The sequence below is a fragment of the Bufo gargarizans genome, chromosome 6, assembly GCF_014858855.1.
Source record: "Bufo gargarizans isolate SCDJY-AF-19 chromosome 6, ASM1485885v1, whole genome shotgun sequence".
In the NCBI taxonomy this organism is placed as follows: domain Eukaryota; kingdom Metazoa; phylum Chordata; class Amphibia; order Anura; family Bufonidae; genus Bufo; species Bufo gargarizans.
The window spans coordinates 347455499-347478865 of NC_058085.1; the positions used below are offsets into that span (position 1 = coordinate 347455499).

A 23367-nucleotide genomic window follows, 5' to 3' on the forward strand; every position below is an offset into this window, starting at 1 on the left:
ATTCCGCTGGCATAGCACCTGCCCACAATTATCACTCCTGTGTTTCTTTCTATGTAAAAATGTGTATTATGTGAATCCTGCTCATCAAAGCGGCTTTAAAGTATAACAATACAAAAAATTGTTAAAGAATATAAACAGAAGAGACGGTTTTATTCTTATCCATCACCGCCATGGTCTTTATACTACACACAATGCATGTATAACAAGCTCAAACATAAAAAGCACGCAGCATATAATATGAAGTGCAGCAGAAGAGCGTATAGTGGATACATAGGGAGAGCGGGTACTTCTCTTAGGAGCCTATTGGTTATAGCTTGTATTCTTTTTTTCCTTCCAGAATACAGGAAAGTTTGTAATAAATACCCATCAGATGATAGTGGTGTCTTCCTCCAAAAACCATCTAGTAATATAGTCGATACAGGACAGGCAGATGTATGTGCTATGTCTCCCTTCCCCTCTTTTGTTTTATTTTATTTTTTCCCCCCCTTTCTCTCAGTCTTCTTCATTGAGAATGCAATGCATGCTGGGAGAGGGAGGAGGAGCTCCCTATTGCAAAAAATTAAACAACGGGCGGGTACTCGCCTCACCGATCCCCTGCTGCTCCCATCATGACATAACCCAGGTCCCTGGTCCACTCCTCAGTCCTGTTTCAATACACTGGAAATCACTGGCCGCAGTGGAGACCCTTAGCCAGTAATTGGCTGAGCGGATATTTACAAGACCGGAGAAGGAAGTAGAGACCAATGGAGACCGGGTAGGGTCAGAACGGGAGAACCACGAGATTGGTCAGATCATTTTCTTTTTAACCCAGTCTGATTGGACATTGAAAACTCTCTCACTTTTATGAATTGTATGCAATTACAGTCCTGATCAAAAGTTTAAGACCACTTGAAAAATGGCAAAAAATCATATTTTACATTGTTGGATCTTAACAAGGTTCCAAGTAGAGCTTCAACATGCAACAAGAAGGAATGAGAGTGAGACCAAACATTTTTTGAGCATTTAATTTAATGAAAACAACGAATAAACTGAAACAGGCTGTTTTTCAGCTGATCCAAAGTTTAGGACCACATGCCTTTAAAAGGCCAAATCTGTGCAAAGATGTGGATTCATTGTCATTTTCTGTCAGGTAGTCACACGTTGTGATGGCAAAGGCAAAAAAACTCTCCCTTTTTGAACGTTGTTGTGTTGTTGAACTGCATAAGCAGGGTCTCTCACAGCGCGCCATGGCTGCTGAGGTGGGATGCAGTAAGACAGTCATCTGGAATTTCTTAAATGATCCTGAGGGTTATGGAACAAAAAAGTCAAGTGGAAGACCCAAAAAAATTTCATCAGCACTGAGCCAGAGGATCTAATTGGCTATCCGTCAAGACACTGGACGATCCTCGACCTAAATTAAGGCCCTTACTGGTGCTGACTGCAGCCCCATAACCATCAGATGGCATCTGAGACTGAAGGGCTTCAAAAACAAAAAACGTCTTCAAAGATCTCGTCTCCTTGAACGCCACAAAACGGCTCGTTTGGACTTTGCAAGAGAGCACCAAACATGGCACATTTAAAGGTGGAAGAAAGTTTTTTATTCTCTGATAAGAAAAAATGTACCCTTGATGGTCCTGATGGTTTCCAACGTTACTGGCATGACAAGCAGATCCCACCTGAGATGTTTTCTACGCACCACAGTGGAGGGGGCGCCATAATGGTCTGGGGTGCTTTTTCCTTCAGTGGAACAATGGAGCTTCAGGAAGTGCAGGGGCGTCAAACGGCCGCTGGCTATGTCCAGATGTTGCAGAGAGCATTCCTCATGACTGAGGGCCCTCATCTGTGTGGTAACGACTGGGTTTTTCAACAGGACAACGCTACAGTACACAATGCCCGCAGGACAAGGGACTTCTTCCAGGAGAATAACATCACTCTTTTGGCCCATCCTGCGTGTTCCCCTGATCTAAATCCAATTGAGAACCTTTGGGGATGGATGGCAAGGGAAGTTTACAAAAATGGACAACAGTTCCAGACAGTAGATGGCTTTCGTGCGGCCGTCTTTACCACTTGGAAAAATGTTCCCACTCACCTCATGGAAACGCTTGCATCAAGCATGCCGAAACGAATTTTTAAAGTGATAAACAATAACCGCGAAGCTACTCATTACTGAGTTCATGTTTGGAAGTTGGATTTCTGTTTTGGGGGGGTTTATTTTTTTTATTTTTTTTGGGGAGGTGTGGTCCTAAACTTTTGATCAGCTGAAAAACAGCCGTTTCAGTTTATTCGTTGTTTTGATTAAATTGAATGCTCAAAAATTTTTTTGTCTCACTCCCATTTCTTCTTGTTGCATGTTGAAGCTCTACTTGGAACCTTGTTAAGATCCAGCCGTGCTAAATAGGATTTTCTGCCATTTTTCAAGTGGTCTTAAACTTTTGATCAGAACTGTATATAAAAAAAATTGCTCCCAAAGGTGTGCAGAGACTTTAAATTTACATATGTGAGGGTTAGGAACTACTCAAAATTATCAGGTTTATCTTTTATTGACCGGTGTGATCTCTGCAGCAAGTTTGTAAATAACTCTGTGTCCAGACACTAAATCTGACAGCTCTCTCTGCCGCTCTCCCAGCATGACCACTAAATGGTTGATCATGTAATGTAATACATGGAAGGACTGGGTTCACGGTAAAAAGAATCTCGGTTATTGAGTGACTCTGCTGATAGAGTAGGTTCCTGAGCAGTTGACCCATCTCTGTGACTGCCATATCCCTCATAGGAGTTTTCGATTGGTCTTCATTAAAAATTTTCAGCTGTTTTTGAGTTACACAGGTAAAAAAAATCAGTCTGATTGCAGAGTATCACTTCGTATTCCTGTCAGCTGACGGCTCATGTGAAGTGTTCTCTGATCTCCTGACTTCATAAACACTCATTATAGCCAAGCTCTTATGAGACCGATGATGATATGACTTAATAAGTGTGTAAGAGGTCAGGAGATCAGAGATAAGGTTTCACATAAGCTGTCAGCTGATTTTTAACCCCTGTATCTCAAAAACGGCTGAAAATTATTAATAAAGCCCAATTGAAAAAAAAAAATTTTTAGCCTAAAATGAGTGAAATGCAAACATTGAAAAAAAAAATTGTCCTGAATGTGTCCCTTAGCTATAAAGATGCAACCACTTAAGTAGCAACTATTACTCAGCCGTTGCCCCTGTATCATTTATCAATGTTTCAGCTGTTTAATACCTCAGTACTTTTACTGCAGTTTATTGAAGCAATCCTATACACAGGGAAAGCCAAAAATGACAATTTTTCCCTTAACCGTTCTATTCACTTACTTGGAAGAATTTCCTGGCTTGGTGCATTTTATTTATGTGGATCGCACAGTAGGACAAATGGTGGCTCCTTCCATAACCATTGAAGATAAATCCACTACGGAGCTCGGAAACAGCGTATTGGCGAATTTCATAAAAAACAAGGTATTTTCAGTGCGGGAGTTCAGCGTGGCTAATGTGCTGCGAGAACAGCGTTAACAGATGAGCCGGCAGATCTTCAAAGAAAACTCTTTGACATAGTCACAGAACAGTTTTCAATATCCTTGGTGGGTGGAAATGTGTCCTGGGGGTCCGGCAGAATTTGTAATGCACAAGATCTGTGAAGAAAGATCGATGCAGAGAAAGCTATAGAACTACAAATCCCAGTATGCAACCTCCTAGGTCTCCAGCAGTTTCAAAACTACTACTCCCAGCATGGCCCTAATGGTTTTGCAACAGCTGGAGAGCCACAGGTTGCAGAATGGTTGCTAATGGGATAATCGTTACAAGCAGGTGTTTGAACACAACGTACACAAATTAATTAGTAATTTGTAAAAAATAAAATAAAAATCACAATAAAAACCAATTCCGTTCCAGGTCTTTGGAGATGAAACTCTTGGAGAATTCTCTTGTTTGATAATTAGCATCACAAAGAATACACCTGTATGTTAGTGTTATGCTTGTGTGAATATTCCATCATTCATCCTGATTGTGGTAAAGAGCATTTGTCCCTAAGACACCGGTTGACCTGTTACTTGTGCGCTTGGCAGCTGAAGGCATCTGTGTTGGTCCCATGTTCACATGTGCCCGCATTGCTGAGAAAACTAAATGTTTTATTATATGCAAATGAGCCTCTAGGAGCAACAGGGGCGTTGCCATTACACCTAGAGGCTCTGATGTCTCTGCAACTGCCACACCCCCTGCACTTTGATTGACAGGACCAGGTGTGATGACATTTTCACTGCCTGAGATTCTAGGAGTAATGGCAACGCCAATATTTCGGCACATACTATTGATACATTGTTGGTCAAGCTGATATACAGTGTTATGCCTAGTGAAAGACCTTAAGGGGGTGCTGCATGACTTGCTGCTGATCCCTGTGTCACGCCCCCTCAGACCCTGTATTTGAAGTACAGTCGTGGCCAAAAGTTTAGAGAATTACATAAATATTGGAAATTGGAAAAGTTGCTGCTCAAGTTTTTATAATAGCAATTTGCATATCCTCTAAAATGTTATGAAGAGTGATCAGATGAATTGCATAGTCCTTCTTTGCCATGAAAATTAACTAAATCCGAAAAAAACTTTCCACTGCATTTCATTGCTGTCATTAAAAGACCTGCTGAGATCATTTCAGTAATCATCTTGTTAACTCAGGTGAGAATGTTGACGAGCACAAGGCTGGAGATCATTATGTCAGGCTGATTGGGGTAAAATGGCAGACTTGACCTGTAAAAAGGAGGGTGATGCTTGAAATCCTTGTTCTTCCATTGTTAACCATGGTGACCTGCAAAGAAACGCGTGCAGCCATCATTGCGTTGCATAAAAATGGCTTCACAGGCAAGGATATTGTGGCTACTTAGATTGCACCTCAATCAACAATTTATAGGATCATCAAGAACTTCAAGGAAAGAGGTTCAATTCTTGTTAAGAAGGCTTCAGGGCGTCCAAGAAAGTCCAGCAAGCGCCAGGATCGTCTCCTAAAGAGGATTCAGCTGCAGGATCGGAGTGCCACCAGTGCAGAGCTTGCTCAGGAATGGCAGCAGGCAGGTGTGAGCGCATCTGCACGCACAGTGAGGCGAAGACTTTTGGAAGATGACCTGGTGTCAAGAAGGGCAGCAAAGAAGCCACTTATCTCCAAAAAAAACACCAGGGACAGATTGCTCTTCTGCAGAAAATATGGTGAATGGACTGCTGAGGACTGGGGCAAAGTCATATTCTCCGATGAAGCTTCTTTCCGATTGTTTGGGGCATCAGGAAAAAGGCTTGTCTGGAGAAGAAAAGGTGAGCGCTACCATCAGTCCTGTGTCATGCCAACAGTAAAGCATCCTGAGACCATTCATGTGTGGGGTTGCTTCTCATCCAAAGGAGTGGGCCCCAAAACACAGCCATGAATAAAGAATGGCACCAAAACACCCTCCAACAGCAACTTAATCCAACAACAGTTTGGTGAAGAACAATGCATTTTCCAGCACGATGGAGCACCGTGCCATAAGGCAAAAGTGATAACTAAGTGGCTCGGAGACCAAAACGTTGACATTTTGGGTCCATGGCCTGGAAACTCCCCAGATCTTAATCCCATTGAGAACTTGTGGTCAATCCTCAAGAGGCGGGTGGACAAACAAAAACCCACTAATTCTGACAAACTGCAAGAAGTGATTATGAAAGAATGGGTTGCTATCAGTCAGGAATTTGCCCAGAAGTTGATTTAGAGCATGCGCAGTGGAATTGCAGAGGTCCTGAAAAGAAGGGCCAACACTGCAAATACTGACTCTTTGCATAAATGTCATGTAATTGTCGATAAAAGCCTTTGAAACGTATGAAGTGCGTGTAATTATATTTCACTACATCACAGAAACAACGGAAACAAAGATCTAAAAGCAGTTTAGCAGCAAACTTTGTGAAAACTAATATTTGTGTCACTCTCAAAACTTTTGGCCACGACTATAGTTCCTCACGGTGACTGACGACTCCTTGCTTTGTGTGTCTTCCTAGGTTTGGTTCCTGATCGGGATGTCTCGCCGCTATCTTCAGAAGGGCTACACCACACTCACGTTTCGAGATGGCGATTATTATTGTTGCTATTTCCTGTGGTTTGAGAACGAAGCCGTGAGCGTTTTTCATATATTTTATCACTTCGGCGACTTCCTCTTTGCAGAATGAGTCATAAAATGTTTTTTACAGTGTTAACTTTTTGGTTAAGCAGTACTGAAAAATCCTGCTACTAAATAATTTGCCATGTAGAAATGTCATTTCTACCAAAAACCGTGATTGATCAGGTTAGCGATGTCTGACTGCTATTATTTTGAACACAACTGTACATGTGCGCATGGCAGCTGAAGGCATCTGTGTTGGTCCCTAGGAGTCAGGGCCCTGCTCGCAAGAGCTTACAATCTATAAGGAATTGGGGGTGACACATAAGGTAGTTGATTGTGATAAGTAGGATTCAAGTCACTATTGAACTGACAGGAGTGGTGCCGGCCGATCTGCTTCGGGTTTGGGACTACTAGAATATAGAGTTCAGGCCAGAGGAGTTGGTGGGGGGAGGTTTAGTCGGGGAAAAGTCAGTTTAGGTAGCTTGATAAGCCTGCCTGACGATGTGTTTTTAAGGCATGTTTAAAAGTGGAGAAGTTGTGAATTGACCTAATATTCCGGGGAAGAGTATTCCAGAGAGTAGGTGCAGCTCGAGAAAAGTCTTGAAGACTGGAGTGAGAGGTACAAATTATGGAGGCTATTAATCTTGGGTCACTAACAGAACGGAGAGCACGAGTAGGGTGGTAGATGGAGATGAGGGAGGAGATGTATGGAGGTGCAGCACTGTGGAGAGCACGAGTAGGGTGGTAGATGGAGATGTATGGAGGTGCAGCACTGTGGAGAGCACGAGTAGGGTGGTAGATGGAGATGTATGGAGGTGCAGCACTGTGGAGAGCACGAGTAGGGTGGTAGATGGAGATGAGGGAGGAGATGTATGGAGGTGCAGCACTGTGGAGAGCACGAGTAGGGTGGTAGATGGAGATGAGGGAGGAGATGTATGGAGGTGCAGCACTGTGGAGAGCACGAGTAGGGTGGTAGATGGAGATGAGGGAGGAGATGTATGGAGGTGCAGCACTGTGGAGAGCACGAGTAGGGTGGTAGATGGAGATGAGGGAGGAGATGTATGGAGGTGCAGCACTGTGGAGAGCATGAGTAGGGTGGTAGATGGAGATGAGGGAGGAGATGTATGGAGGTGCAGCACTGTGGAGAGCACGAGTAGGGTGGTAGATGGAGATGAGGGAGGAGATGTATGGAGGTGCAGCACTGTGCAGAGCTTTGTGGGTGATGGTGAGAAGTTTGAACTGTATTCTGTGGTGGATGGGCATCCAGTAAAGTGACTGGCACAGACTAGTAGCATCAGTGTAGCGGTTGGATGGATAGATGAGCCTGGCTGCAGCATTTAGGACAGACTTAAGGGGGGAGAGTTTAGTAAGAGGGAGACCGATATATGCAAATGAGCCTCTAGGAGCAATGGAGTCGTTGCCGTTACACCTAGAGGTTCTGCTCTCTCTGCAACTGCCGAGCCCTCTCCACAAAAGTGTAAACTCCATCACGCCTGGTCATGTCAATCAAAGTGCAGGGCGTGGTAGTTGCAGAGAGAGCAGAGCCTCTAGGTGTAACGGCAGCACCCCCGTTGCAACTACAGGTGGAGAGCAAAGGGTCCACGTACTGTTCTTGCACAGGGGCCTCAGGTGTCTGTCCCTTAATGTGAGTCTATACTGTATATATCTCACATGTATTTGTGGTCTTATAACAGGGGGATAAACTGGAAGCCATTGATGTACCGGTGCTTGGAGACGACTCTGCTCCAATAGGAATGCTAGCAGGAGAATATTATAGGTAATGGTATGATTTTATTTTATTTTTTTCTGAATAAAATTAAAGGGGTTGTTTAAATTTGTCTAATTTTACATTAATAAAGCTTAACCCCTTAAAGAGCCTCTGTCAGCATGATCAATCCCATTAAACCAGGCATATTGCCTAGTAGGGTTGATCATGCTGATTAAAACAACATATTTCTTTCTTTTATAGCTATTGTTATTTGTACTTTTATCAGTATGCAGATGAGCCATTTGGAGCACCAAGGGGCTGGCTGCAGGGCTTCGAGCACCACTACAGCTACCCTCTTAGTGCTCACAATGAACCCCCCTCCCCCTTGACAGTGCTAGACATCATGTCTAGCTTTGTATTCATGACAAGCAGAGCAGATTCAAATGGCGCAGGCGCCGACCACATCATTCTACCTGGAAGCCTCCACTTCTGGGTGGAATGACATGGTCGGTGCCAAGCAAGTCAAGTCTTTGCACAACAGCGCAGGCGTAAAAGACAGCGCTAGGCGTTCTAAACCTGCTCCATACACCAGGCCCATAGGGGTTAAAGGGATTGTGCTTATATTTCAGCTTATACCCTATCCATAGCATAGTGCAGTGTTTCCCAACCAGTGTGCCTCCAGCTGTTGCAAAACTACAACTCCCAGCATGCCCATGCAGACAAAGGCTGTCCGGGCATGCTGGGAGTTGTAGTTTTGCAACAGCTGGAGGCACACTGGTTGGGAAACACTGGCATAGTGGATACGTGCCTGATACATCTGATTCTGACTGCTGCGATCTCCACTGATCATGAGAATGGGGGGCCCGTGTCCCTGTTTGAATGGAGCTGGTGGTCAAGCATGTGCACTGTCGCTCCATTGAAAGTCTATGGGACTGACAAATATAGGCGAGTGGGCAGAAGGACACATGCGCTGCCGCATTCGTACAGACCCCCATTCTCACGACTGATAGGGGTCCCAGCGGTTAGACTCCATGATCAGACATTTATAAGTCTAAATCTTGGCACAACCCCTTGACTCATAGTATAATGAAAAGTTCTGCAACTTTCTTATATACATTGTGATCTAATCCCTCACTTTTCCAAGATCCCTGCTTGCTTTCAATAAATAGGAACATTCTTTTTTCCATCCAAAGACTGAAAACCTGTCCTGAGCTAATACTCCTCACAGCTGAGTTTGCTTCAATTGTATCCAGTCAGTACAATGACCTCTGATACATTTCCCTGCACTCACGCATTGTTGGGCCCAGTTCTCACATCGGTGATTATGAGCAAAAACGAGTAGTGCAGCCTATACAGCAAGCAGGGGTCGTGGCCAGAATGTGAAATGCAAAGTATATGAGAAATTGAGTCCACAAGCTTAGACCACCACCCAATTCCTGTATGAATAGACCTGTCCCCTCCCCTGACATGTCAGCTTTAGTAACTTCTTGCATCCCCCATGTAATAACAATTCTGGGGCATCTATTCTCATGCCTCTATGTTGTGCCATTCCTCTATTATTCCTGCTAGAAGTTTACAAATAAATTTCCAGCAGTCTGCAGTAAAGGTACTGCTGGGTGTTACCAGTAGTGGGTGTGTCTGACTCTGTCCAATCAGTGCTGCTGGTGTCAGACTGGGCAGGGAGACCCCCCTGACTGGTATCACCCTTCTGTACCTTTACTGCCAGCTGCTGCTAATTCATTCATACATTTCTAGTAGAAATAACAGAGCAAAGGCACAGCATAGAGTCATAAGAGTAGATTCTCCAGAATTGTTATTACGTTGTAACTGACTGACACTGGCCATACATATTACATAGCTGTCTTCTGAACGCTCATTCGGTGACCGCTATGTCTCCCGACCCCCCCATACGTATGAAAACTTGGCTAAGCATGTATGTCTCTTGAATGGGGAGAGCGGAGAAAGTAGCTGCCAAATACCCCTGGACCAAACTGCGTGATCGTTGTCTCCTCTAACATTTGTGGTCAGGGGAGAGTTGGGAGGCCCCGACACGTTATATGGTCAGCCCGCCCTGCTGAAATCATTGGGTGGTTCGGCCAACCTTTGTCTAGTGTGTATGTCTAGCTTAAAGGAGTATTCCGACTGTTACAAGATAGAGGATAACTATTAGATTGGTGGGGGTCCTACTGCTGGGGACCCCTATAGAGCCCCCTGAAATGAATGGAGCACCAGGTCGGGCGTGTGCACTGCCATTCCATTCATCTCTATGGGAGGTCCAGAAATTGCTAAGTGTTCTACGCGACTATCTCCAAAATTCCCATAGAGATAAACGGATCAGCAGTGTGCATGCTCGCCCCACCAATCTAATAGTTACCCCTTATCCTGTGGATAATCTGTAACAACTGGAATACCCCTTTAAAGTGGCTAGCGAGTCTTTGCTCAGCAGGTTGCAGTAGAGATCCAGTGCAGTGCGGATCCTGTGCCACTGGATCCAGAGTCCTTCGGACCTCAGGTGACCCCCCTGACTTGTGTCTACGATGATTTTGGGATTTCTTCCACTTTAAGGCCTATAGATGTCTTATTATTCACCTGTCGTGTCTCCACCGCTGTGTATTAAGGAGTGTAGATTGTCTTTGTGAAGTGCTCCGCTGAGATCTCACATTATCGCCTCTCTACCCAGCAATTGGTTTAAATGTTAATTAGATGCAAAGAGCTTTTCGTTATCTCGCTTCACTTACTAAAGGGAGAACATCCCGGTATTCCCACGTATACACGAGACCATCTAGAATAAGAGGCGCGCGTTCAATTAACGGCATTTTCTCTGATAAGGGGTGTTGAACGTTTTCTACATGGTATCTGGCTGCTATCTAATGTGTATGGGGGCCTAAGGATTGGGCTGACAATTTTCCAAGGTCTTCATGACATATAAAGCGGGTAACCCACTTAGGCATATGCATGTTATTAGGGAGTCCAATCTAGGAGCCGGCAGCGGTTCTCCACCAGCTAGTGAGATCTGGCCATCCATGTTTTTATTTGAATGGCCGCATATCTAATACTACTTTTTTCCTGTAGTGGCCGCTGCAGGAGAAGTGAGCAGCTGACCACAAATTGTCTGTGGCCCCGCAAGCCAGATCCAAGGAGATCAGCCTATTGCAATAGTGGCCTTAAAGGGGTTAATCCATGACTAATGTAAAAAATGAAAATCATCATATAGTACATGAAAAACTCTTTCTAACACAGCTAGAACCATCCCTGTACCTCACATGGATCCAGAGATCTCCACATTCATTGCTCTGCTAGATTTCTATCAAGCTGACAGCTCAAGGGGAGTGTCTATTCTGCTGCAGCTCAGGGGGCGTGTCTCAGCTCTCCCTATCACAGCTCAGGGGGCGTGTCTCAGCTCTCCCTATCACAGCTCAGGGGGCGTGTCTCAGCTCTCGCTATCATCACAGCTCAGGGGGCGTGTCTCAGCTCTCGCTATCATCACAGCTCAGGGGGCGTGTCTCAGCTCTCGCTATCATCACAGCTCAGGGGGCGTGTCTCAGCTCTCCCTATCATCACAGCTCAGGGGGCGTGTCTCAGCTCTCCCTATCATCACAGCTCAGGGGGCGTGTCTCAGCTCTCCCTATCATCACAGCTCAGGGGGCGTGTCTCAGCTCTCCCTATCATCACAGCTCAGGGGGCGTGTCTCAGCTCTCCCTATCACAGCTCAGGGGGCAGTTGAAGGATGAAACTGAGCATGTGCGGCCTTCTCAGTGAGCAGGACAAAGAAGTAAGGAAAGGAACAAACTGCAGGTGGCACTATACAGGTACATTTTATTGAATAATATTTTTTGTGCGAAAACCCCTTTAAAGGGAATGTCCGTGAAGAGTCCTCTCTTTTAAGGGCAGTTTCCAGTAAAACAGTAGATTATATCTATATAGAATAATAATTCTTGTTGTTATTCATAATAATCATCGATTTATCCCACAAACAAAATATCCTACATTTGTAAAACCAGCAGCTGGTTGTGCATTTTTTTTGTAATTGCAGGTATTTAGTATAGCTACTGAGATATTCAATAAAATGTATCTGTATAGCGCCACCTGCTGTTCTTTCCTTATGTCTACGTCCACCTCAGAAACTGTACCAGTGACAGGCAGAGAGCTCCAGCTGAAGGCACCCCCACCCCCGCCCAGGGTATGATGGGGAGAGTGCTGCAGTAGAAAGGACATGGCCCCTGAGCTGTGATACGGTGAGAGCTATAGCAAAAAGGGCACACCTCCTGGGCTGTGATGCAAAGAGAGCTGCAGCAGAAAGGGCACACCTGAGCTGTGATGGTGAGAGAGCTGCAGCTGAAGGAACACACCCCTTGAGCTGTGATGAGGAGAGAGTTGTGGCAGGATGGACACTCCCTTCCTCCGAGCTGTGATAGGGAGAACTGCAGCAGAAGGGACACACCCCCGAGCTGCCAGCTGGAAAAAAAAATTCTTAGAAGAATTGGAGCAATGAATGTGGAGATCTCTGGGTCCATGTGAGGTACAGGGCTGGTTCTATCTTTATTAGAGATTGTCCTGTACTATATGATGTCTGCAATGATTGATTTTTGGAATTTGACAGGTTTGTGCCAAATTTACTAAAAAAAAAAAAAAATCTTTTCCCTCTAGGAAATTACTTCGATATTACATTAACCATCACCAGACGGAGGTGGTGAAGTGCTACGAGCTGCTGACCCTGCACCTGGGCATTATCCCGCCGGAGTTCATCATCCAGCAGTGCCGGGACCTGGCTCGTAAGCTGTGGGAGCCTTCGCGTATACCACTCCTGTAGGGACCGCCTCACCGGCCATCGTCCTGACTCCATCCCCTGCACACGTCCACTCTGTACCGCCCTGACACGTCCACTCTGTACCGCCCCCTGACACGTCCACTCTGTACCGCCCTGACACGTCATAGCTCTTAGGAGAAAGCAGAGAAAATAAGCCCAAAGAAAGCTGGTCGGCCAGGGCAGAGATGCAGAGATTGGTGTTTAATTGGTGCAGTTAAAGGGTTTGTGTGAGATAAAAAAAAAAAAATCAACAACAGCGCCACCCTTCTTCATGGGTCATGTCTGGTATTGCAGTATTCATGTAAATGGAGCTGAGGTGCAATACCAGATACAGCCCATGAAGAAGGGTAGCGCTGTATATGAAAAATTAAGCAAACCCCTTTTTTCTAATCTCAAACAAACCCTTAAAAATTGAATGTAAATGGACAGAAGGGGAAATCGGTGCATGAACCAAACGTACCCGGTAATCAATGTCCTCCTGGGGCCATGTCTCATATACACGAGAGTATTATTTATTAGGTAGATAGATGCGACATTTACTGCACATTAAAGGGTTTTTTCAGGTTTAGAATACTGATGACGGCGTCGCAATTACTAATGAATTATTAAGGCTACTTTCACACTTGCGGCAGAGTGATCCGGCAAGCAGTTCCGTTGCTGGAAAACGTATGCCAACTGATGGCATTTGTAAGACTGATCAGGATCCTGATCAGTCACAAAAATGCATTGAAATGCCGGATCTGTCTTTCCGGTGTCATCTAAAAAAAAAAAAACGATCTGTCATTTATTTTTTTTCATTTAAGTTTTTTTAGCCGGAGATAAAACCATAGCATGCAGCGGTTTTATCTTTGTCCTGATCAGTCAAAAGACTGAACTGAAGACCTCCTGATGCATCCTGAACGGATTGCTCTCCATTCACAATGCATGGTGATAAACTGATCAGTTCTTTTCCAGTATAGAGCCCCTAGGACGGAACTCAATACCGGAAAAGAAAAATGCAAGTGGGAAAGTACCGTAAAGGGGTTCTCTGGGTTACAGATATTGATAGCCTATCCTCAGGATAGGTCATAATTTCAGATCGGTGGGGGTCCGACTCCCAGTACCTCCAGTGATCAGCTGTTTTGGGCCGCTGCAGTGCTGGAAATTACCAGAGTACGGATGTAAGCAGAAGGCTCTGGACAATGTGTAGTTCCTCCTCCTGTTCACTTGAATGGGAGCTGAGCTGCAGTACCCCAGAACGGTCACAACACAGTATATGGTGCTGTCCGCCTTCACCTATGTTTACAATATAGTTTCCCGCTGCGCAGCCTGAAACAGCAGATCGGCAGGTGTGTCGGACCCCACCAGTCTGATATTGATGAGGATCGGGCCATCAATATTTGTTTCCTGGAGAACCCCTTTAAAGTGGGAATATTTTTTTTATATCTGTTGAATTGCATAGAATTTTGGACAATGTACATAGAAATCTGTCACATGAAATAATAAAGGGTTAAACATTTACTGTGGTTTGCCTTCTAATATCATAGACTTTACAGATCTGAGAAGCATTCACCATATTGCACTTAAATTTACAAGTAAATCATAAGGACCCCGGTAAGTCTTGCAGTGGCCCAACACTGACATAGACCCACTGATGATTTTTTTTGACACGTACTTCATGTTAGTGGTAAATGTTTTAATTTCATTCATTAAAAAAATCCCAAATTTGCAGAAAATTTGGGGAAAAAAAATCCATTTTCAAAATTAAAAATGTTCTGCTTCTAAGACAGTTGGTGATACCTCACAAAATAGTTTTTAAAGTGGTATTCCCATCACAGACAATGGGGGCATATCGCTAGGAGGTGTCTGAGAGGTGCGGGTCCCACCTCTGGGATCTGCACCTACACCAAGAACGGAGTGGCCGGGGGCGCCCTGCACATGCGCTGCCGCGCTCCATTTATTTCTGTGGGGCAACCAAAAATAGCCGCTGGCTCTGCTATTTCCATCGGCCCTATAGAAATGAATGGGAGCTGTGGCCGCGCATCTGTGCGCTCCCATTCACTTGTATGGTGAGAGCGTTTGACGGTGGCTGGACCCCGGGAAATCTGGGATCCTCCGGCCACCACCTCCTAGCGATATGCCCCCATTGTCTGTGATCGGAATACCCCTTTAATTAACATTCACCTTATATCTACTTTATATTAACTCTCTAGAAGGCATATCTTTGGAAGCGACTTTTCACATTTTCAAGAAAATGTCCAAAATTGACTTTTTTAACCCCTTAAGGACACAGGGCGTACCGGTACGCCCTATTTCCCGAGTCCTTAAGGACCAAGGGCGTACCGGTACGTCCTGACTTAAAATCGGCATTCCGGCGCCGCGGGGGTTAATCGGAACGGGATTTCGGCTGAAATCATTCAGCCGGCATCCCGTAACAACGCAGGGGGGGGTCATTTGACCCCCCCGTATCGGCGATCGCAGAAAACCGCAGGTCAATTCAGACCTGCGGTTTTCTGCGTTTCCGGTCCATTCGGGTGTCCGGTGACCCGATGAACCGGAAAAAGACTGCGATCGGTGGCGTAATTATACACCACCAATCGCAGTCCGAGGATTTGAGGAGGCGGTGCTGGCCCTGGTGCTGAACACTGCTGTCCAGGGTGCTGATTGGTGCAGGGGAGAGAGGCGCGAGATTCAAACTTCCTGCGCTCCTCTCTCCCCTCCTCTTCCTGTTCTGCACGAGCACCCGGCAGCATCGTCCAGCACCAGCTCCTGTGTCCCCCTAATCGCCATCCATCACCCTCCTGCACCCATCGCCACCCAGGTAGGTTAGGGTCAGTGAGGGAGAGGCATCGTTAGGCAGGGAAAGAAGGGAAAAGTTAGTTAGGAAAAAAAAAAAAAAAAAAACTTTTAACTTTTACACAAAACTTTTTTTGATCCATCTATCAGACCCCAGACCCCCCCCTGCCACTTGCCCCCCCCTACCAGCCCCCCACCACCACCAGCCCCCTCCACCCATCCCCCCACCACTCCCCCCAACCCCCCCCCCCCACCACCACCACTAGCCCCCTCACCACCACTTTTTTTTCTGCGTTCGCTGACTGGTCGGCACTTTTTAGCGTCCGTCCACTGTTAGCGCATCGCCTGCCCCACCGCTGATCAGCGTTGTACCGCTAATCAGCAACTTTTTTTTTTTCCTAACACTTGCCCTTTTTTCCTTTTTTTAGTACGCGAACACCCGTTGCCCCCACACACACGCACATATAATAAAGTTTTACACACACGCACACCTACACGCACACACACCCATGGCCCGCCGGGTGTTCTCGGCCGAGGAGGCATATGCCCAGATTGCCTCCGACTCCGAGAGCCCCAGTGAGGATGAGGATGACCCCACATTCCTCTTATCATCAGCATCCTCCTCATCATCATCGGATGACGATGAGCCACCAAGGCGGCGGAGACGCCGCCAGGCGGAGCCAGGGGCCGCACATGCTAGGGATCCTGTGGCCCACCCTAGTACGAGCCGCCCTGGGGTTCGTACTGGTTTCCCGGCCCACCAAATAAGTTCACCGGAGACCCCTGCCGATGAACTTAGCTGGTGTCCCCCAGTGGACTTTGAGCCTGAGATTCCGGATTTCGCTGGCAATCCTGGAATCCAGATTCCCACAGTGGGGTTTACTGAAATTGACTATTTTAGTTTTTTTTTCAGTAACCCACTGGTGAATTTGATGGTGGAGCAGACGAATCTGTACGCCCAACAGTTCGTCGCTCAAAACCCAGGCTCAGTTTTGGCTAGACCCGGTGGCTGGACGCCGGTCAGTGCAGCCGAAATGAGGACATTTTGGGGCCTCGTGCTGCATATGGGTCTAGTCCAAAAACCCAGTGTCAGGCAATACTGGAGTGGGGACGTCCTGTACCAGACCCCACTGTACAGTATGGTCATGACACGCTCCCGGTTTGAGGCCATCCGGAAATGTCTGCATTATTCCGATAATGCAGCATGTCCACCCCGAGGTGATCCTGCCTATGACCGGCTGTATAAGATACGGCCTGTCATCGATCACTTTGGGGCCACATTTCAGCAGGCCTACGTACCTGGAAGGGAGGTCGCGGTTGATGAGTCGCTCATTGCGTTCAAGGGGAGACTCAGTTTCCGCCAATATATTCCCACAAAGCGAGCGAGGTATGGCGTGAAGCTATACAAAATTTGTGAGAGTACCTCAGGGTACACTTACAAATTTCGTGTGTACGAGGGGCGAGATTCCCGTATTCAACCCCCAGAATGTCCCCCCACTCTGGGTGTTAGCGGGAAACTCGTGTGGGACCTTATGTACCCACTGCTGGATAATGGTTACCACTTGTACGTGGATAACTTTTATACCAGCATTCCCTTGTTCAGGTCCCTTGCCGCCAGATCTACGTTCGCTTGTGGGACCGTGCGGAAAAATCAGCGCGGCCTCCCTGCCTACCCCCTCCAGGTACCTATCCCCAGGGGTGAGACCCGTGCACTTACCAGTGGAAACCTGTTGCTGGTCAGGTATAAGGACAAGAGGGATGTCCTTATGCTGTCCACAATCCACGGTAACGGCACCACCCCAGTCCCTGTGCGAGGTACCGCGGCAACGGTCCTCAAGCCCGATTGTATCGTCGACTACAATCGGTATATGGGAGGAGTTGATCTCTCGGATCAAGTCCTCACGCCATATAACGCCATGCGCAAAACCCGGGCATGGTACAAAAAAGTTGCGGTCTACTTGGTGCAGGTTGCCATGTACAACTCTTTTGTACTATCCCGAAGCGCTGGCAGCACAGGGACATTCCTCCAATTCTATGAGGCAGTCCTCAAGGACCTGATCTTTTCGGACCGGGAAAGAGCAGGCCGGAGTACCTCGGGAACTGGAGGCGCCCGGATCGTCCCTGGCCAACACTTTCCAGGTGTGGTCCCCCATACTGGAAAGAAGGGACGAACCCAAAAAAAGTGCAGAGTGTGTCGCAGGAGGGGGATACGGAAGGACACCACCACTCAGTGCGACACGTGCCCCGATCATCCGGGCCTCTGCGTTATCGATTGCTTCAGGGAGTATCACACTTCCATGGAGTACTAAATTTTTATAATCCCCAACAGTTCACTAGAGAACATAAAACACTATGGCTCTCAGACTTTGGAGACACGAAAACTATTTTTCTTTCCCCCAAAAATATTAGTTTTAGTGCAGGCATCCTCAAACTGCGGCCCTCCAGATGTTGTAAAACTATAACTCCCAGCATGCCCAGACAACCTACAGCCATCAGCAGGGCATGGTGGGAATTGTAGTTTTACAACATCTGGAGGGCCGCAGTTTTAGGATGCCTGCTTAGTGTCTCCAAAGTCTGAGAGCCATACATATTGGGCATCGTCGCGTGCGTAAAAGTCGTCGCTATAAAAATAACTTTTGACCAAACGCCTCGGATGAACGGTGTTAAAAATATAAAATAAAAACGGTGCCAAAACACCTATTTTTGGGCAAAATTTCAATTTAAATCCATTTTGCCGGTAATAAAGCAAGGGTTAACAGCCAAACAAAACTAAATATTTATTGCCCCGATTCTGTCGTTTGCAGAAACACCCCATATGTGGTCGTAAATGGCTATATAGCCGCACGGCAGGGCATAGAACGAAGGGAACGCCATACGGTTTCTGGAAGGCAGATTTTGATGGACAGTTTTTTTTTTGACACCATGTCCCATTAGAAGCCCCCCCTGATGTAGCCCAGACTAGAAACTCCAAAAAAGTGACCCCATCTAAGAAACTACACCCCTCAAGGTATTCAAAAGTTACTTTACAAACTATGTTAACCCTTTAGGTGTTCCACAAAACTAAATAGCGAATGTAGAAACAATTTTAGATTTTAATTTTTTTGTTACATTGCCTCAAAAAAGAGTAATATAGAGCAACCAAATATCAAATTTACCCCAAAAATAGTCCCAAAACAACAACCACCTTATCCCGTAGTTTCCTAGATGGGGTCACTTTTATGGAGTTTCTACTCTAGGGGTGCATCAGGGGGCTTGAAAGGGTACATGGTGTAAATAAACCAGTCCAGCAAAATCTGCCTTCCAAAAACCATATGGCGTTCCCCTTCTTCTATGTCCTGCCGTTTAGCCAAATAGTAGTTTACCACCACATATGGGGTGTTTCTGCAAACTACAGAATCAGGGCAACCCATTTTGAGTGTTGTTTGGCAGTTAACCCTTGTTTTACTCCTAGAAAAAATTGATTATATTGGAAAATTTTCCAAAAAATTGAAATTTCATAATTGTTTCTCCATCTGCCATTAACTCTTGTGGAACACCTAAAGGGTTAACAAAGTTTGTAAACCCAGTTTTGAATACCTTGAGGGGTGTACTTTCTTAGATGGAGTCACTTTTTTGAAATTTCTATTCTAGGGGTGCAACAGGGGGCTTCAAATGGGACATGGTATAAACAAAACCAGTCCTGCAAAATCTGCCTTCCAAAACCCATATGGTGTTCCCCTCCTTCTATGTGCTACCGTTCGGCCAAACAGTAGTTTACGACCACATATGGGGTGTTTTTGCAAACTACAGAATCAGGGCAACCCATTTTGAGTGTTGTTTGGCAGTTAACCCTTATTTTACTCCTGGAAAAAATTTATTATATTGGAAAATTTTCCAAAAAATAGAAATTTCAAAATTGTTTCTCCATCTGCCATTAACTCTTGTGGAACACCTAAAGGGTTAATAAAGTTTGAAAAAACAGTTTTGAATACCTTGAGGGGTGTAGTTTCTAGAATGGGGTCATTTTTGGGAGGTTTCTATTATCTAAGCCTCACAATATGACTTCAAACCTGAACTGGTCCATAAAAAGTGGGATTTTGAAGATTTCTCAAAAATTTCAAAATTTGCTTCTAAACTTCTAAGCCTTGTAACATCCCCAAAAAATAAAATATCATTCCCAAAATGCTACAAACATGAAGTAGACATATGGGGAATGTAAAGTCATCACAATTTTTGGGGGTATTACTATGTATTACAGAAGTAGAGAAACTGAAACTTTGAAATTTGCTAATTTTTCAAAATTTTTGGTAAAAAATGTATTTTTTTATGCAAAAAAAATAACTTTTTTGACCCAATTTTAGCAGTGTCATGAAGTACAATATGTGACGAAAAAACAATCTCAGAACGGCCTGGGTAAGTCAAAGCGTTTGAAAGTTATGAGCACTTAAAGTGACACTGGTCAGATTTGCAAAAAATGGCCCGGTCCTTAAGGTGAAAATGAGCCCGGTCCTTAAGGGGTTAAGGACCAGTTCAGTTCTGAAGTGACTTTGAGGGGTTTTAATAATAGAAACCACCCATAAATTACCCCATTTTAGAAACTCAAATTGTTAATCTTTTAGGTGTTCCGCAGGAATTTAAGGAAAATTGAGGAGAAATTTTAAAAATGTATTTTTTTGGCAGATTTCCTTTTTAATCCATTCTCCAGTAAAATCAAGCGTTAACAGTAGAGATTAGAGAATTACATATTTTAAAATTCATTCACACTTTGTTTGGTGGTAAAAAGTGAATTGCGTTATGGATTCTGGACCATAACGCAATTCTATGACGGAATGTGGATAACGGAATGCCTTTAGAGGCATTCCGTTATTCATTTCGTCATAATAGAAGTCTATGGGCTGCAAAACGGATCCGCCCCGTTTCCGTTAGGCAGGGGTCATCTCTAGTTAACAGCAGAAAATTTAACAACACAGTGTGAAAAGCAAGACCCTGTGATGCGGTTTTCCTGGTTTTAGAAACAACCAATATGTGCATTTCAGGCCCAATGTGGTGATTTATGCAGCTTGTGCCGACAACTGTAGAGGCTCCGGGGTGAAATAAGTGTTACTCTCAAAAAGTGACCCATTTTGGAGTGATCATTTTGATGCCACAGGTCAGTGCAAAATGAAAATAGTAATATTTCAACATATATGGCAGTTTAGTGCCCAATATGTTGTGCTCATTGTGTGCCATCAGAGAGACCTACACCCTTTAAATAGATAGGCAGGTTCTACTGGGTAATTCTAGAAATGTACATGTAAGCTGCTGTATGGGCACACGGCAGGGCTCAGAAGGGAAGGAGCGCCAATTGGCTTTGGGAGTACAGATTTTGCTGGAATGGTTTTCAGAAACTACATCACATTTGAAGAACCCCTGAAGTACCTGTACAGTGGAAACCCCCAATACAAGGTCATGCCCACAAATGTAAGGGCTCCGTGCCCGTATTGCTGACCGTAAAGTACGGGTCTACAATATACAGGCACTGGCTGTGCGCGCTCCGTGGTGTGAATGCTGACCCATTGAATTGAATGGGTCTGTGATCAGCAAGATACTGCCAACAGAAGCACGGATGGATCGGAAGCGCTTCCGTGGGCTTTTGGGTCCGTGCCTCCGCACCGCAGAAGATGAGACATGTCCTATTGTCGTATTTTTCGGATCACCGACCCATTCAAGTCAATGGGCCCGCATCCACACTATGGAGTGCACATGGTCAGTGCCCGTGCATTCTGGACTGCTATTTGGGGTCCGTAGCATGGGCACGGAGCCCTCGCGATCGTAGGCATGAGCCCTAAGTGACATAATTTTGCAAACCACACCCCCTCAAGGTATTTATCAAGTGGTGCAGTGAGCATTTTGAGCCCACCAGTGTTTTGCAGAAATTAAAAAGCAGGGGATGGTGCGAAATAAAAAGATTTCCACAGATTGGATGGAGTTCAGTGCCCAATATGCTGTGTCCGACTTTTGCCATCTGAGAAATGCCATAAGTGTGGACGTAAACTGCTGTCTGGGCACACTGCAAGGATCAGATGGGAAGGACCACTGTTTTGGCTTTTGTAGCACAGATTTTGATGGATTGGTTTACCGGCGCCATGTTGGTTTCAAACAGCCTCTGGGGCCCAGTACAGACATTTTCTGACAACCATACTTTTATTAATTATTTTTTTGAGCTGTGTGAGGGCTTATTTTTTTTGCAGCATGAGTTGCCATTATCATTGGTACCATTTTGGGGTACATATGACTTTTTGATATTATGCCTTTTGGGAGGCGAGGTGACCAAAAAATGGCTGTACTGGCATACTTTTTTTATTGTGTTCACCTGACTGGGTACATCATGTACTATTTTTGTAGAGCAGGTTGTTACAGACGTGGCAGTGCCAAATATGTTGGGTTTTTCAATAGTAAATGGCTAGATGAGGGGAGAAGGGCTTTTGTTTTCCACTTGAAACCTATTTTGTATTATTTTTTTTCCCACTTTATATTTTAGTCCCACCAGGGGACTTCAGCTTCTGGTGTTCTGACCGCTGGTACAATGCAGCACAATACATGCTTTATTATACTACATTGGAACTGTCCGCCTATGAGTCTGTCTGTGCAGGGCCTGATGGGCTTCCAAAGTTTGCAGTCCCGGAGGCTTCCGGATGCCATAGCAACGATTGGCACCCAGCGAACAAGGGAGCCCCCTCCCTCTGTAAACCTCTTAGGGCTCATGCACACGAACGTATTTCTTTTTTTTTTTTTTTTGCGGACCACATGCTGAAACATTCATTTCAATGGGTCCACTCAAAAAAATGGAAGTTACTCCGTGTGCATTCCGTTTCCGTTCTGCATAAAAATATAACATGTCCTATTATTGTCAGCGTTCCGAACAAGGATAGGACTGTTCTATTAGGGGCCCGTTCTGCAAAGTGCAGAATGCACACGGACGTCGTCCGTATTTTTTTGCGGATCCGTTTTTTGCCGACCGCAAAATACATACGGTTATGTGCATGAGCCCTTAGACGGCAGATCCTCTGTCTGGTCCAACCATTTCCCGAACCACTTGGAACCGAACCCGAGTTCGGGAAATGTTTTTTTACAGTAGAAATTGATTTATGAAGTAATTACCCAAAGTCTCGCGAGAATTCATAGGAGACAATACATTCTAATACTGTACGGAGTATTCAAAAGCAGTATTATGCAAATCGATTTTGGATGTTTCATCCGAAGTCGATTCGCTCATGTCAAAAAATGATCATTGCATAATTTATGATGTCATTAAAAATGCACATGTTGTATAGACTGATGGGGAGCCCCCCAAATCTGTCACTGGAATGGCATCTTCATCCAGATCTCCATGGACCCCCTTAGCCCCAGGGGCCTTGCTGTCTTCCTCATGTTGATGCTCCTCCTATAGCATCCTCAATTGCATATAGATTCATGAGGACCCATGCCCTCTCCTGACATGTCTGTTTTAGTAACCCCTTGTAATAACGATTCTACAGCATCTTCATACAACTCTGTTCTTTTCCTCTATTATTCCTACTAGAAGTTTATAAATGTACTGCCAACTGTCTGCAATAAAGGTCCAACCAGGTGTTACCAGTTGGGGGTGTGTCCCTGCACAGGCTGACGCCGGCAGCACTGATTGGATGGTGTCAGACTGTGCAGGGACACACCCACAACTGGTAACCCCCATCTGGAATTCACTGCAAACTGCTAGTAATTCATTCATAACGTCTAGAATTAATAATAGAGGGATGGTACAACATAGTCATAAGAACAGATGCTTCGTAATAGTTAATACATGTAGTTACTAAATCGCACGTCAGGAGTTCAGACGCCGCAGTCTCTTCGCTCTAAAGGCCGATCCTTGAGATTCTTTAGTGAAAAGCTCTTCTGTCCCCTGTGGGGTCCTCTCTATTCATTTCAAGCTGTATAGTATCCTTATGGGAACATAGCAGGAATACTTCAGCGTCCCTCTGC

General features: G+C 45.2%; 1 protein-coding gene across 1 annotated transcript in view; it reads left to right on the forward strand.

The window, feature by feature from the left end:
* LOC122940696 (Hermansky-Pudlak syndrome 1 protein homolog) overlaps positions 1-13322 on the forward strand; it is a 45174-nt gene extending 31852 nt beyond the window's left edge. Inside the window, exons 16-19 of the mRNA XM_044297402.1 lie at positions 3308-3452; positions 6000-6113; positions 7795-7877; positions 12456-13322. Of these exons, the coding sequence (XP_044153337.1) occupies positions 3308-3452; positions 6000-6113; positions 7795-7877; positions 12456-12618 (505 nt within the window). The 3' untranslated portion in view covers positions 12619-13322. The remainder of the gene's footprint in view (positions 1-3307; positions 3453-5999; positions 6114-7794; positions 7878-12455) is intronic.
* The last annotated feature ends 10045 nt before the right edge of the window (positions 13323-23367 follow it).